Here is a 17,162-nt window from a genome sequence, read left to right as displayed (position 1 = left end):
TCTCTTGTCTTTGTGTGGATCCAAAGACTCCAAACCCCAAAGCTGAACAATTAAGAGCTATTGAACGTCTTCTCCATGGTTGCTGTGTGGTGGAATAAAAACATCCTGAGGTCTTTGAGGGTTAGAGAGCAAAAGGTCAGGCCTGAGATACTGGTTTTGGATTTCAAGAGGCTTCTAGAAACAGATTACAGAGGTTATGCCGGTCCAGCCAGGCCTCAGAGTTGTACCCCAATCTTACTGTCTGGGTCTCAGGATTAACCTTAATTAACCTTTCCTAATGGCCAGCAGATGGATTGCTTGAACACCCAGGCTATATGCTATACGCCTGTATCAAGGAGCTTCTGACTCAAGGCACGGAGATGGGAGGGGGTTGTTCCCACAGGAAAACTAGAGTCAGGCACTGAAAGAAACAGTGACCAAGGGTGTTTGTGGCCAAGAGAGATGTTCTCCCCCAGTCCCCCAGAGCCTATGTCTAGTGTGGTCCCTGGCCAGCATTAGAACATCACTGGTTACAGATGAGATAGGCAGAATCCCAGGGCCACCCAGACCCATGGACTCAGCATCCGTGTGTTCAGGCTACCCTGTGACTTAAGTGCAGACCTCAGTGTGAGCAGCAACTGTCCTTCCCAGCACCCAGTAGACTCCGGGAGTCCGCACAGTCCCGTTGCCACTGTTCGGTACACAGATGCCACTCGAGATCCAAAAAGAGATCCAGTGTTCTTCCTCCTCATCCAGGTCAGAGTCAAGGGCACCGTTTGACTGTCACGTCTCTTTGGTTTCTCTCAGTTTGGAAAGCTCCTCAATGCCCCTGACTCTAGGCTTGGGTTTATCTGGTGTATTTAAGGATTAAGTCTAGGCCGGGCACCTTTAGTCAGGATACCCAGAAATGGCATTGCTTTAAGGCGTCACAGTAAGCGGCGTGTGCTTTCCACTTGTTGCACACGGAGGTGCACTTTGGTGGCCTGATGGAAGGCTGTCTGTCGGCCTCCCACATGTCTGTGTTCCCTCCTTTCATAACGAATAAACCTTTTGAATGCCATGGCCTAGAAACTGTTTATTGCTCATTCTTCATCAAGCTTTCCGTTTACTTACTGAGTTATTGGCATAAATTATATACTTGTGGAATCCCATTTTTATAATCCATTGCTATCTTTTTTTTTTTTTTTTTGGTTTTTCGAGACAGGATTTCTCTGTGGTTTTGGAGCCTGTCCTGGAACTAGCTCTTATAGACCAGGCTGGTCTCCAACTCACAGACATCCGCCTGCCTCTGCCTCCAGAGTGCTGGGATTAAAGGCATGCGCTACCACCGCTCGGCTTGCTATCATTAATTTTGATGCTCAGATTGTCCCTGACTTGACCAGTGGAACGCTCAAGGTGGCTTCTGCATCTTCTTAATCGGGCCTCTGTCATTCATTGAGGACCCTGACAAAACAAAGTATTTGAGGTATCATCTTGAATTTCCCCAGCCCAGTCCTGGAATTGGATGTTTCTCTGTAGACACTTAACTCTTTTTAGTGGGAAATGATAGAAGCCTGGACCTGAGGGATTAATCTGTTCTGCTGCTGCCCGTTAGTGCATCAGGGCTCTCCACTGGCAGAATGAATGAATGAACACGTGTGTTCCCGTTAGTGCATCAGGGCTCTCCACTGGCAGAATGAATGAACACGTGTGTTCCCGTTAGTGCATCAGGGCTCTCCACTGGCAGAATCAATGAATGAACACGTGTGTTCCCGTTACTGCATCAGGGCTCTCCACTGGCAGAATGAATGAATGAACACGTGTGTTCCCGTTACTGCATCAGGGCTCTCCACTGGCAGAATGAATGAATGAACACGTGTGTGCCCGTTACTGCATCAGGGCTCTCCACTGTCAGAATGAATGAATGAACACGTGTGTTCCCGTTACTGCATCAGGGCTCTCCACTGGCAGAATGAATGAACACGTGTATGTGGGGGGCGTGTGTGCATATGCGCAGTCACAGTCATAACTGCATGTAAGTTCATCTTGACTGGATGTCAAGAAATTGCCATCCAGTGCTAGCTCTTATCCTTCTGTCTTCCTCAGTCTCTAGGAGACACCTGGCTTTGGTGTCTGTGTCCCTCATCTGCTGAGTCCCGCTTGTACTGTACTTCCTGTCATGGTCCTCCCGTGTGGACAGTCTGCTCAGTCCACATGCACAGAATTCCCTCCCTAGATCCCAGCTCTGTTCTAGTTAGGTGACCTGCTGTCTTTGGGCCTGGATAGAGAGAGTGGGAAGGGGAAGGTTGGGAGCCACTGAGAGACGTCATCTGACTTAGTGAGTTTACCACTCAGTGTGTTGTGGTACCCAGAACTTGGAGCACAAGAGATGCTGAAACTCAAGACAGCTACTGTTTCTTTGGAGCCTGTCCTCAGAGCAGGCCTCCATCCTGTCTGCCCACACACAGGCCAGTGTCTATGCACCTCAATATTCTAACTTCATGTTTTTTTAAAGTGTTTTCCAGAGCACACAAGGCCTGGGAAGAGAAGGGCCAGGGCCCTAGGGACACCCTATATCCTTCAGTGATCCCTTATCCTGCAAAGGAGTAGAATTTTCTTTTTTTCTTTTTTTTTTTTAATGATTTATTTAACTTTATGTTCATTGGTGTGAAGGTGTCAGATCTCATGGAACTGCATTTTCAGACAGTTGTGAGCTGCCATGTGGGTGCTGGGAATTGAACCCAGGTCCTCTGGAAGAGCAGTCAGTGCTCTTAACCGCTGAGCCATCTCTCCAGCCCGGAGCAGAATTTTCTTGTGGACTGCGAAGTTTGGCTGCTAAGGATCCATATTTTAGGCTTTGATAGCTACATAGCCTGTCACAATCTGTCACTATTGTTCCGGTGTGAAGGCTGCTTCAGCCACAGCAGTGTGTGGAGGGTGTGGATGTGTTCCAATCAAACAGCTTACACAAGCACACAGCTGCTGGCTTTGGCCTGAGGCTGCAGCTTGTAGACTCCTGATCTGAAGATGAAGGTTTTGAAATTTACATTTTAAGCTCTCCAAATTCAAGTTACGCTACTGATGGGGGACACAACAATTAAACCGAAAATAATCACCTGTGTTGACTCCAATAGTCCTTGTTGTGATTTTTTTTTTTTTAAACCGCTCTTGTTCTTAAAAAGATTACTTAAGGCATAATCTTTCCCCGGGTTGAGCCAGTCCACAGAGGTAGATCTCCTGCTTGCTCTTGTTTTTCGCTCATTCTTAAAAAGCTCTTGATCTCAGATTAAATCACTCACATACAACAGAGATATTGAAAATTATGTCAAACTCAAGTGGTAGCAGACCTGTGGACAAGGGTTCTTCCAAAATTAAATTAGTCACTTAGCAGCAACACTTAGCCTAGCACAGGGGACCAGCTTTAGTGCAGACCCACCATGAGGCACAGGGTGGGAGCCGGCTGCAAAGGAAGCGAATTCTTGGGACAACACAGCTAGTGCACAGGCCTGAAATGTTCTTTGTTGCTAATGGTCTGCGCCAGTCTCGACTCAGATGTCACTTGCGTCTGATAAATTGGTTCTTCATCTAGAATGGTCCAACTAAATAGCTGGGGTGAATAATTTGGTGGCAGAGAAAGTAATTAACAAGTTAGACTCGAGCCCCAACACCCAACCCTGAAACGAATGAAACGCTCCTGATCCAGAGCAACATTGTGTCCAGGTTGTCCAGGCAGAGTGCAGAGAAGAGCGGCACTAGAAGCAGGCTGAGCTTTGCCGGCACATGCTAGCTGCCCACTGGCTAGGTGACATGCTTGTTTATTGTTTGTAAAGTTGAGGTGTTGTTTCTCCAAACTGAAGATAGCTCTGTTGTTCCTTGCTAAAAAGGCAAGCTTTTGTCTTAACTGCACGGCAGCACAGCCTCCCTCCTGTGCGAGCTCCTCCCACAGTGACAGGTGGGTTAACTTACTGATCTCAAATCATGCCTTGCTGGCCTCACTGACGGTGCTTTCTGTAGGAACTTGCCTTCTAGAGGACTCCAACTCTCCCGGCTGAGCCACGTGTGGGAACCAAAGACTAGCCACGAGAGGGAACTGTCCAACACGCGCAAACCAGGAACCTCATAAACGGGAATCATGGCCTTGAATCCACGTGACTCAGTCCAGGAGCCCTACTGTGAACCCACTAGTAGGTCTGCAGAGCACTGGAACACAGGGCCTTGGAAATACAGGCGAATGGTTCCAAGTGGCTGCCCAGGGTGGGATCAGTGAAGATGTTAAGGACCAAAGCACTTTGCCGGAGCAGGAAGTCTGGATTCTAGTCTGTCTTACCTGGTTCCGATGATTCTATTCTTTATGCAAAAAAAAAAAAAAAGTGACAGCTCCGAATTTGCTAATGCAGCCATTTTCTTCATTTGTACTAAGACCGCATAATGTGGGCTTTGTAAGTCTGCTGGCCTGAAAGCAGGATACATTTCTAATGGAAACACTCCCACGCATGATTGTACAACAGCAAAGCGATAAATTACCTTGATTTTGGACCTCCTGTGGCTCCCAGTTCCACCACACTGGAGGAAATGTTGCTTTTGCTTAGAAACTCTACAAACATATTTTTTCAGAAAGGCAAATATTAAATGAAAATTGTGCTGAAAGCCATAAGGAAAAGCATGCAGAACGTACACACTGCAGACTGGGACGGGAATTATGCCAGGAAGAGTGATTTGCAACATAAAGCTTGCTTATAATCCACCGGGACTCATACTTGATTATACTGGGCACTGGATTAAATGGAGGATTGTTTTTTCTCATTACAGTAAGGTGTTCAAAAGTGCAAACATTGCATTATTGTGAACACTGTATTATGCTTTGTTGTTTAAAGAGTTCACTATTTTAGTCTGCTGTAATTTTGTATTATCATAGGTACTTTTTTCATTTTTTTTTAGAGCCGGGGTCTGTGTACCCATGGTTGTCCTTGACAATACCTACCTGCCCCTGCCTCCCAAATGTTGGGATTAAAGGCATGCATAACCATGCCCAGTGGGAACAATGTTAAAAAAAAACTGTTTTGCTTGCATTTAAACACATGCAGTGTCCAAGGAAGCCAGAAGTGGGCTCTAGAGGAAGTTTCACACATGGATGAGTTGAGCAATCGTAAGGATGCTGGGAACTGAACCCAGTTCCATTGCAAGAGCAAGTTCTCTTAAGTACCAAGCCATCTCTCTAGCTCCAAGGAAAAGCCTCTTAACAAAGTCTTGGCCATCTGACTTAGTGCCGTGAACCTACATAAATGGACTTGTTTTTTGACCCAGATAATCAGGCAAGACAGGTGCCTGACATGGCAGTCGGTGTTTAGTGCTAACCACATAGAAGTCACGGAACTCACTACAGATAATCTAATTCAATGTTATCCTGCAGGTCTGAGGATAGACTATGGAACCAAAAGCAGAGTTCACAATCTGTCCAGGTTTAACGGGAGATGCACTCAGCCACAGGAGCCTTGGGCAGGTAGTGACGACGGCAGTAAGCACCCTCGTGGCACATTAGACCTTGTGGAACGTGAGTTCTGGAACCATCTCTCCAGAGCTGACAGGCATCTGCCCCTTCACTGAGTGTCAACATGTATCAGAACTGCTATTTCTCAATTCTTTTCATTTGTTTGAGACCTTTTCTCTATGTAATCCTAGGTGTCCTGGAACTCACAGAGATGTTCCTGCTTCTGCCTCTAGTGCTGGGATTAAATGTGTGCACCATCACACCTAGCTCAATCTCTCCATTCTTGGCAGCTTTGTTCCCCAGAAATCTCAGACACCGTTTCTCCTCAGCACAGTGGGAGACTCACTGGTTCTCCACAGGCCAGAAGACCAGGAAGCTCCCTGTGACAGAGGTCACCGGACAATTTCTAAAATCCAAGACTATAGACTTCATGTTTGATAGGGTAAAAAATGGCAGTTCATTAAGTACTAAAATACACTTTATTCAGAGAAATTCCATTTAAATTACATTGGTTTTTGGTACATGAACATACATTATATATAAAATACCACTTTCCAAAAGTTTACAATGATGCTCTTTTAGAATCCACAACTTAGTTTACTCTGTAGTTCTATTTATTTCAAAGTAGATATGATATACTGAGGAAGCATTTATAAGTCACCTAGAATACAATTATTACTCTATAAATATTAATATTCAAAATGGGAACAAAACTAATGGTAAAGATATTTGAGCAAGCAATCTTTTTAAACATATATTCAGAATGCTAGATGGGTGCGCCTTTAACACTCATTTATTATTCCAGCGAATGTGACTGCACCTCAGGTTTCCAAAGATGGCCATGAAGTTCCAATCGCTCCCCAAAGCTGTATGTATTTCACCCAGGTGTGTCAGTGAACAAGGAAACGTCAGATCAATTCCTTTGGGCTGGCCTAACTGCAGAACTAGGTCAGCTTTGGGGTCACTGGCCACGGGTGGGTAAGAGAGGCACCCAGCAGGCCAGACAATGGCTCAACTACACATGCAGGTCCTGTGCTGTATAGCAGGAACGGAAGCAACCTCCACGGTGTCTTCTAGGCTGGGAATCCAGGCTGGCTTAGTGTCTGGTCCTGCATCTCACTCCACAAAGCAGGTGGAAATGAAGCAGTTTGTCCCAGGCACATGCACACGCACGCACAAGCACATGTGTGCACCGCCCCCTCCCCCCCCCAGTTTCTCTCCATCCACCTTCCTTCCTGTGCCCCCACAGGTAGACACTGGTTGAACACTGGAGGGTGTCCATCCACCTTCCTTCCTGTGCCCCCACAGGTAGACACTGGTTGAACACTGGAGGGTGAGTCCCACAGAGCAGACAGCACGAACAGCAAACAGCACCCAAGTCCTGTCCTGTGGCCCAGTGGGAGCTGTAGACACCCAGTTCAAATCAACGAGGAATACAAACTGAGGGTGACTTTCAAAGAAACATTTCCAGCATCACCTCCCCCCCTGTACTGGGGTGTCTTATTACCCGAGAGGGGAACTGTCGCACCTATCTGAAGTCTGCTTTAAAGCTACAATGCACACGTAGATTCTAGCAAGTGTACGAACAACACAGGGAATACTGACTGCTTGTAAATTTGATTACAAACCAGTATTTTTACTTATTCCTATAAATCACACGTCCAGTTTGTAAGTTTACAGTTATGAGTCTGGTGTAAGGTGCAGCTTGGACTAACAAATTCCCGAAACCAAAGGAAGTGAAAACCAAGATTCCATGTTAGGCGCTTCGAGAAAGCCCCGTGGCAGAAGGAAGAGGGAGAGGCTGTGAGCTGCAGGCATGGCCACAGCATGGCCCCTCTGCTCTCAGTTTCTCCCTGGAAAAGCACTGCTGGATATGAAGAGCCATCTTAGAGAAAGGAGCAAGAGGGCAGGGACCAAGTATATGCGCTCATTGGTGACATAGTCGACAGAGTATTTACACACAGAAACACAAATTCAGTTTCACTTGTTTATTTTTCCTCAAGTACATTTTAGAAATAACATTTAGACATAGGCATCCCCTCTCTCTCTCTCTCTCTCTCTCTCTCTCTCTCTCTCTCTCTCTCCCTCTCTCTCTCTCTCACACACACACACACACACACACACACACACGCGCGCGCGCACACACATATTGCTTCTTTCATGAAGGGTTTTCCCTTGCTTCCTTTAACTGCTTCACATAGAATTCAAAGCTTTCCTGTAAGGAGAAACAGAAATTACAGTTACGAGCAAACAGCGCAGACTCAGACCACAATCAGTGTAGACTGGTGGCCAAGGCAGCTTGAACCAAGGTTAATCACCTGCTCTATAAGACTTCATGTTTTGTGAAATGGCAAATTCAAAAGCTTCAAGTTCTGAGCTAAACCAAGGCTAAAGTCCTAGCTCAAGCAGAAACAAGAGAGCTACTACCTAAGAGAGCCTGGTAAATCACACCTGGCTGGAGGTCAGGAACACACCTTCCATTTACCCCAAGGCTATTCCACTCCAGCCCACAGATACTGCTTAGGCCCCAGCCCTCCCAAGGCTCTTCAGAGGCCAAATTTCAGTAATTAAGTATTCAACCTGTTTTCTCTTCACACCCTTGGTGTTCTTAGGTACACATAATCTGTGAAGCTATTTTCTCTCTTAATTAAGAGTACTCACAGGGGGCTCTGTGAAGGGGACTGGCTCGCCAACATCTTTGAGCAAAGTAGCATAGCGCTTCAGAAACAAGTCATCCAGCTCCACGTTCTTTGCTGTCAAGTGCTCATACAAGGCTTTGGCGGAGGTCACATCTTTGTCTAAGGCTGAAGGAGTTGCAGGAGAGAGATGAAGGCAGGTGAAGAGAGCCATCCTCCCTCCCACCGGCACCCTTTGTTGCTAAGGCTCTCTAGGATCCAAGACAAAGGTAGGGACAGCTCCAGCAGGAGGCCAACCAGAATCTACAGACTGCTCACTCCTCCACACCCTTCCTGCAAAGCCACTAGCTGAGGGGAAGGAAGGGCAGGCACGGAAAGCCTGAGGAGCAACAGGAATAGTGCCAGATGGATCTAGCTGAGTGATCTCAAATCCTCAACTAACTATCAAGTAAGAGGCTGTGAGGAGAGAGCGAGGGGAGGGAGTGACCATCACAGGAGCTGGAAGCTGCTGAAACTCAGTCAGTTTCTCAGTGTCAATCTTTGCCCCCCACCCCCCACTCCAGGGCCTTCACTCTTTGCCTACTCCTGTCTAGGGCTTCTGGCCTGGCCTGCTCAGCTGTCCTGCCACAGCACAACAGGGACCTGTCTTAGCTTCTGATACTATTTATGTTACTGGCTTCAGGAAGTCAAGGATTCCAGCTGTTTTGAAACACTGCAAGATTTCATATGGAAACAAAGAATCTATTTCCTAGCTCTGACTGCTAAGCCAATTGCTCTACCATAGATTCTTCATTTACTGCAGTGAGCAAGCCTGTGGGCGGTACATGGACAGGCAGGCAACCATGACTTGGAAATGACAGCATTTTATCTTCCTTGTGAGAAAATCTGAGACTGCCCCTTTCATGTGAGTGTCTGACAGAGGACAAGAAGGAAAAGGATAGAGTTCCAAATGGGCCAGGTTGACCCTTGATCACTGCGGAGGTAGGTGGGGCTGGAACTGACAAAAGGCCAGCAATTCTGGCTTGCAGGCTAGGGCTGGTCCTTACCACACGTCCAAGAGAACTTCTAGGTCTGTCTGAAAGCTCTGGAACCCGACTATACCTATCTGGACCGCTCTGAAGGTGCTCAGAATTATTTTTTAACGTTCAAACTCTAGGAATAAATAACTTCATACTTTTCTTGTAGTCTAAAAACATGGGCTTGAGAGATGGCTCCGAGGTTAAGGGCACTGGCTACTCTTCCAGAGGTCCCAAGTTCCCAATTTCCAGCAACCAAATGGTGGCACACAGCCATCTGTAATGAGATCTGGTGCCCTCTTCTGAGGAGTATGAAGACAGAGCATTTATATACATAAAAAAACCAAACCTTCTAAAGCTAAATGAATGAGTAATTATCTGAAACTTAGGATTAGTTTTCTGAGCTGAACTCACAGTTTACTATATTTAGAATATTTAGATCACTGACTAATATAGTACGGTTAAATTTATTACCATAGCTTTTCATGCTGGAAGAATATGCTTCTTTCTTTTCACGTAATTCAGGAATCAACTCTAACAAAGTCTTCAGAACCGGTGCCTGAGAAGGTAAACAAAGGTGACAAACTCAGCAGAGCTTTACAGTGCACTAATCTAACAGCATCAAGACAATCACAGCACAGTCAACCACTCAGCGGGCTTGTGGACCTCGGCATTTGATGTTAATCCAACAAATCACAGCCAGATAAAAAAATCATTATTTTTTTCAATAATTAATGGCATTTCATTTATATTTGAGTGCTTTTAAAAATAGACTTAAATAATAAAAGCATTAAACACTGCTTCTTTTATCAACTGTCAACTTACCAAAAAGTTGTTAAGATCACAAGGGTAAAAAAGATAAAGGTCGTATTTGTGATTTTGCTCTTTTCTGTGTAGCCCTGGAATTCGCTTTGTAGACCAGGCTGGTCTCAAACTCAGAGAGATCCACCTGCCTCTGCCTCCCAGAGCTGGGATTAATGGCGTGCGTCACCATTGCCACCTGGCAACAGTTGTAGTTTGACGCCATGTTTTCTTTCTTTTCTTTTCTTTTTTAAAGTCAAGATAAAATGTGAAGATTCAAAACTTTGCATTGTCCCGTTCGACTCGTGAAAAACCCACCTGTAGGACTTCCCTGGACTGTCACTGTCGGGAGGGTGACTGCAGAGGCAGATCCTATCACTGTAGAGAAGACAGAACCTCCTCCACCGTGTGACTGGGAAATCGGCCATGAATTTCATGTACTTACAACCATCCTCACTTTCCCAGAGGGAAATCCAGCTTAACTAACTGCGGACTGCCAACAGCTCTTTAGCCAGCACTTAAAATCCTAATTCCTCTCTTAGCATACCAATGTAGTCAGACCAGATCTAGACCCACATCTTTCCTGAACTCCTTCCTGTCCCATCTCCTGAGGCAGGATGAGTTTTGAGTCAGCACTGGGCACACACTAAACAGCTTTTACCATTGAACTAACTATACTGCAGCACAGTAAAAAAAAAAAGGGGGGGTGTGACCAGAAACAAACAAACAAACAAAAAAAAACATAAGACCTAGTTCTTAAACAAACACACACAGACACACACAAATGCAATCAGGACTGTGCGCGCGCACACCTCCCAATTTTAAAAAGAAGCCAAATAAACAGACATGCCTTTTATTTCTGGCATTTTCAGGTAAGGCGCTGACCATGAACAGCAGTGTCTCACAGTCCCACTGGGGACAAAGCAGAGTACAGTACCTTTTTTGGTTTCTGAGCACTCCTGAGACAGAACACCAACAAAATTGAGCTTTGCTCGGCAATGGCGCCACATCTCTAAGAAATAAAACATCATTCAGTCAATGAGGGTTTTAAATAAGCAGATCAAAGTGGATATTCCCAATTAAGGGAGTTCCCAACACCACAGCGCTGTGTCGTCAGCACATGACAGCCCAGCAGCCGGCCGGCCAGGTTTCCGGCACGGAGGGACCAGGTGGGAGCTGTCAGAGTGTGGCTCTTTGCATCCAAGGATGAAGTTTGTGTAAAAAGGAAAGGGAAAAATTAAAACAATGCTTCAACAACCATAGAACAAGGCTTAGAACTGCAAAGAAAGAGGAAAAAAGAAACACGATTCCTCTCCAATTATTCTGCCAAGCATTCACAAGTGAGCTAGGGATCACAAGGTTAATTCTACATTTAATAAGGTGTCAGGGAGATAACTGCTCATTTCTTTATAAAAATTAAAATGTACAAAGCACGTTCTCTTTAAAGTATAATTACCTACACTTATGCACACAAAAGGACCGATTTCAATCTCCCCATTTTATAAAAGGCTTTCATTGCAATAGACAGCCAGTGCTTGAGAAAGAGACAAAAGTTAAACTAAAAAAAAAGTTTATGTGACAGACCAGATAAATCAAGTGTCTATCCAATCTCAGATGCTTTAGTCAAATCAAATATGGCAAGACAATATTTTAGTTTATACTCATTGCAGATGTCACCCTCTAAGTTTCTAAAAGCACATTGTTCATTCAGAGCCTTAAACACTGTCAGTGCTAAGATGAATAGTATAAAAAGAACTTTTGCCGACTCGCAGCACATTTACATTATAAACTCATGTTTTCGACACCTGGGAATCAAGTCTTCCTCATGAAGGCAGGAAAGAACAACACTTTACTGCTTGGCAAGCAGGTAAAGGATGGGGCTGCTGTGGGATCAGCACTCAGCCATCAAGAGCTCCCAGGCGTGCCTCACAGCTAGAGGCAGCTCTGAGTGCAGCCAGGCTGCTGGTAATTCTGCTCCTGTGGAAGGCATGGAGATGATGGCTAGAACAAGCTGGGAAAGGAAGCAAGCGCCTCTTCTGGAGAATAATCGAGGAGAAAACACCATCGCACATGTGCTAGGGAACGGCGTTTACAGCCCTCGCTGGGCAGCTGAATACACAGGAAGACAAATCCTAAGAAAACATTCAGTGGAGATTTTGATACTCCTTTATTAAATTTCCTGCAAAGAGGAGAAGTAAAGGAACACACCAAAAAGGCAGAAGCAGGGTGCATTTTTATGTACTGGTAGATGTTCGGACATGCCTTTGAAAAGTGGCTCGGGCAGTGCTGTCATGCTAGATGAACTTGGATCCAACATGGAGCTCAAGGCAAGGGGTACAGCGTCATCGTCCATATCTCCTACTTAAGATATCTCACAGCTGGTAGGAATGTAAGTGAATATAACACTATTTACTACCAGAAACTGGTTCCAGGCCTCAATTTGACACAGGGAGTCTACACAAACACAGTCGCAGGCGGGATCACCGTGACTGTTTGACTGCCACCTGCTGGGAAGGGGCTCCCAGCGGTGCCTGTTTGTGTACACTGCCAGCAGCAGCTTGATCACCCACAGCTCTGGCGCACTTGCTGCAGCTTTATATTTAGAGCTGTTAAAACGGCATGAATGCAGTTGTCTCCTTTTCCTCAAGATTGCTAATTTAACCGAGCGTGCGGGCCACAGAGACCTGCATTTGTCATTTAATGTGTCTGTGACACGTAAGTGAATAGAAAGCAAATCCAACTCTTAATAAACCTTGAATAAGGCACTGAGAATGTTTGAGTGTTCAAGTGAGAAGCTGTAGATGGAAAGCAAACATTTTCTACTTCTTGTTTGCAAACTGTGTTGCCATGGTGATACAGTATTTAGAGTGTTAAAGAAATTAGGAAATCAAAGGAATTGTTGCTTTGCATTACCTGTCTTCACTGAAACATTTGTCTCCTTTTCCCACCCTATGCCGATCTTAACGACAAGGATACTTCAGTTCTACCTGTGCCATGCAATCTTGCTTTACACTGAATTCCAGCATTCTAGCGGGAGTACCCTTCCTCACACTCCTGTCTAGTCATTCTGTTTACTTTCCAGAAGCCACAGGCTCCAATAAGTCGTTACCTCTAGGAGAGCTCTGGCCTCATCCACCTTGCCGGAATCCACAAGCTGCAGGAAGAGATCTGTGACGGGCTTGTAAAGTGCAAACTGATTGGCCAACCTCTCAGACATAATGCTTACTGCAAGGGAAAGAGACAAGGAGAAGCTTTCATTGAAACAGGGCAGTGACTCACTTCCCAAAACAAAGGAATGGCTTCTATGTGCTTAACCAACAGCAACTCACACTTCTCCAGCGCTGGCTCCATCTGCTCTTCTAGTACTTTTCTGAATAAATACGACAAGCCAAAGTACTGGGGCTCTATGGTTGGTTTCTCTGAAGTAAGCATGTGTTCAATATTCTCTATGGCGACATCTATGTTATTACTGTAAAAGAAAAAATTATAATGAAATATTTGCATCTACAAAAATTGCAGCCAGTTTTAGTTAGAAGCCAATCTATGTGGGTACTCATGCAAATACTCCAGAAAAAAGAAAAATATTTACAAGCAACCAGGTTCCTAACAGTGATCTTTTTAAAGCATATCATCTAACATAACAAAAGCAACCAGAGTGGCTCACACTATGGGGTACTTGTTTCAAAACAGTGTTTGAGAAACAAGACCAAACTAGATTTATCTTAAATATTTAATTTGATTTTGCAGTTCACTGGATATCAGACGCTATTATTTTGGCTTTATAAACCACAATGATCACTAGTGTGAGAGGCAAAGACAATGCATAACATTTGGAGAATAAAAAAATAAAAAGATCATACACTCAAAAAGCTATCTTCATGGTTAACAGTCGGAGATGCCTTTGCGTCCGGGATCATACTTTAGAGGAAATCCGTACTAGAACCCTCAGAAAAGCGCACCTTTACACTTTACTATGGGAGAAAGAGAGAAACTCTGCATCTTCCTGGACAAAGTAGGAAAAAAATATGCTAATAACTGTGATTTTGATAAGATGACCAATGGCTGGTGGTGTGGGTTATAATGTGATGCCAGAAATCAATTTCATGTTGAAATTATTACATCAAAATAAGGACTCTGAGTATCGGTTAGATCTTTCTTATGAGTTTCAGTAAAAAAAAATTATTTTAAAGCGAGTAAAAACATGTTTTCCATTTCATAAAAAATATAACTATAAAATAAAATGTTCATCTAGCTCTCACACAGATCTAGTTTTAAAATATCACATTTTCTTATTAAAAAGGTTTGAAACTCTATTTTAGGAAATATTTTATTTACCTATATATGGCTGTTTGCCTGCATATTTGTATGGACAGAGAAGGTATCAGATCCACATGGCTGTGAGGCACCAAGTGGATGCTGGGAACTGAATTCAGGTCCTCTGGAAGAGCTACAAGCGTTTTTAACCATGGAAAGTACTTTTAAAGGTTAAAACCAAAACATTTTTTGCGAAAAGAAATAAGTATAAACAAAAAAACCCTTGCCAAACAGCATTTTAATATATCCATACATCCTATTAACGACTCCCCCCTCCCCCCAAAAACAGCCTGGCAGGGGTGGCATATACCTTTAACCCCAGCACTTGGGAGGCAGAGACATCTGGATCTCTGAGTTCAAAGCCAACCTGGTCTACGGAGCGAGTTCTAGGACAGACTCCAAAACTACACAGGAAAACCTTGTCTCAAAAAACCAGACAGAGAGGGGAAGGGGGAGACAGATTTCCTCAAAAACGTCGAGTATCAATTCTAGAATTATTCTTAGGATTTTTCTCTGAGGTTTCACTACATAGCCCACATTGTCAACAAACTCATGGATCTTCCTGCCTCAGCTTCCTGAGTTCTGGGACCTTGGGCCTGAATCATGTTCAATCTTCTAACGATGTAATGTATATAAAGCACTAGTGAGATCAGAGAAAGTCAAGTCTGCCTGTCCTTCTGCAATGATGCTACTCAAGTGTGCTGCCTTCTCTGCTTGTGGACATCATAGACTGGGGGTGAGAAAGATGGAACGCTTCAATCAGCACTCGGGCTCTAATGCCTGCTAACCAGAGTCTCTGGTATAAAGCTACCCACCCCAGCCCTGGCAATGTGGTGTTTGTTTTTCAAGACAGGGTTTCTCTGTGTAGCCCTGGCTGTCCTAGAACTCCCTCTGTAGAACAGGCTCTTCTTTAATTCAGAGATCCACCCGCCTCTCCCTCCCAAATGCTAGGATTAAAAATATGTGTGACCACTGCTCGGCAGAAATGTGTATTTTTAATAAGTTTGTAAGTCCTGTTTCACTATGCTAGTAGTGTGTTGAGATGCTAAAGAGCCGCTGATTAGAAAGTGAAATCATTTTTGTTTTTGTAAATGAATTGTTTTTGATAACAAGAGGCATACACACTTGTGCATAACATACATTTTATATATGGGAGTTAGCAACTGTGGAGCAGATTTTATGAATGGTAAATGTTTAGGAAGATTTAATTAAAGATAAAATACATTTTAACATATAAGTAGTTTTAATAGTAAATTATCAATATAATTAGAACTGCAAATTTCCAAATGGTATAAAGAACAACAAAAACATTTTAAGGTTGCTATCTGAGATAATCCTTAGTCAAGAAAGCTTGAGAATACTCACTTCTTCATCTGAGCCAAAGCAATGTTATTGATGAAAACCATACTTGAGAGGCCGATTGCATCCAGTCCATTTACCATACTCTGAATGGCCTCTATGCTCTCCAGGTCACCCTTCACGGCGAAGGCCTGGATGAGGCGGGTGACGGCGAGTTTAGAAGGGATCTGCTCCAGATCCAAGGCTGCTTTTAGAGTCGCGAGAGCCACTAAAACGGAGAGCAGAGAACTAAGCTTTTCTTAAATGACCCATACCGATTTTAACCAGTTTTTAAACAAGCATCAAATGGCTAAATACAAAAATGAACAATTTATCCTAGATTACAAAAATATTAATACTTCATGAAAAATTTTTATTAAAACGATGCATCTAACGTTAAAGCATGAGAGAGGAACAAAAGTTCATGTCAGAGAAGGAAATGCTGTTGACAGTGGGAGTCCCATCCAGGGTACTATTTTGTGACTAATCAAGGAAGGTGACAAGCTCTGAAAAGTATAAATAAGGAAGAACTTCTTAAACTAAAGAAAGCACCCCCTAAAACAAAAAACAAATAACTTCTACTCTCATTAGTAATTTCCTAGATTGTACTAATTCAAAAAGCACATAATTAACAAAAACTTTTAACATCTCCTATTCTTTCTAGAAAATGGTCCCAACTGGATGGAATCACACAACCCTCCTGAGCTGGAGCCGCCACTCATCCACGTTAGAAGATTGATTTCACACAATCAGCCTCCGTGCGGGTATTTGCTGCATTCAGTTTTCAAAGAAAATGAAGCGCATTCAGTTCTTAAGGCTACAGTCAAGGGGTGGTTTGCGAAATGCTCACAATTACAAGCACTTGCTTATGCATAAATATGGAATGCCATTCTAAGTTAGACTCACTTGCAAGTGTGGTGATATCCTGGTATTAAATAAGGTGGTGGATGGGAGGGGTTGCACGAGTACTTAGCATAACAATCACCTTTACCACCACCAAAAAAACTTCCAGGCTTTGTAGCAATTAAAGCACTGTAACCTAGACAAAGCTAAGGCTCTCCAGGCAGCTTCCAGAATGAGAGCAGCTCATCTTTACATGGGAAGGGAAAGGGTACTAATTAAACAGTCTATTAAAAACAATACAGTAAGAGACATGATCAATTTAGTCTTCTTTACTGAATAAACTATTATAATTTCAAATTTACAAATGATCCAGACCATTGACTGTCAAGTACAGAAAAGAAAAAATAGTTTAAAAAGCGGTTTAGAGGTTACAACTTTGTAACATACCAGAAAAAAAGGCTGTATAATATTTAAAAAATAAGAATCAAAGAAAATCAGCTTAGTCGCATCTTGCTAAGGGTGGTCACATGCAGACAATTATGCTCTAGTATACTCGGTATCTAAGCACACTGCTAGGGAAGAGCTAAGTGCTAACGAGTGAAGGTAACAGAAAGGAGACGTATTTTTTTTTTATACTATAATGCAGGTGTGGGACTAAAAGCCATCCTCCAAGAACCCTCCCTAACCAACCTTACAGTTAAAGTCACGGTGTTAAATGCCAACCTAAGGTCATTCCAGGTGTTGGACCTATGGGTACAGGAAAGTGTG

General features: G+C 43.7%; 1 protein-coding gene across 1 annotated transcript in view; it reads right to left on the bottom strand.

The window, feature by feature from the left end:
- Positions 1-6,804: 6,804 nt before the first annotated feature.
- The window catches only part of Lrpprc (leucine rich pentatricopeptide repeat containing), an 87,271-nt gene continuing 76,913 nt past the window's right edge, over positions 6,805-17,162 (bottom strand). Inside the window, exons 32-38 of the mRNA XM_057766782.1 lie at positions 15,579-15,780; positions 13,229-13,368; positions 13,009-13,124; positions 10,837-10,911; positions 9,573-9,657; positions 8,108-8,250; positions 6,805-7,661 (exon numbers count right to left, since the gene is read on the bottom strand). Of these exons, the coding sequence (XP_057622765.1) occupies positions 7,605-7,661; positions 8,108-8,250; positions 9,573-9,657; positions 10,837-10,911; positions 13,009-13,124; positions 13,229-13,368; positions 15,579-15,780 (818 nt within the window). The 3' untranslated portion in view covers positions 6,805-7,604. The remainder of the gene's footprint in view (positions 7,662-8,107; positions 8,251-9,572; positions 9,658-10,836; positions 10,912-13,008; positions 13,125-13,228; positions 13,369-15,578; positions 15,781-17,162) is intronic.

This window comes from Chionomys nivalis, chromosome 1 (genome assembly GCF_950005125.1).
Source record: "Chionomys nivalis chromosome 1, mChiNiv1.1, whole genome shotgun sequence".
NCBI lineage: Eukaryota > Metazoa > Chordata > Mammalia > Rodentia > Cricetidae > Chionomys > Chionomys nivalis.
The sequence above is the reverse complement of the archived record's forward strand: the minus strand, read 5'-3'. Positions and strand labels throughout refer to the sequence as shown.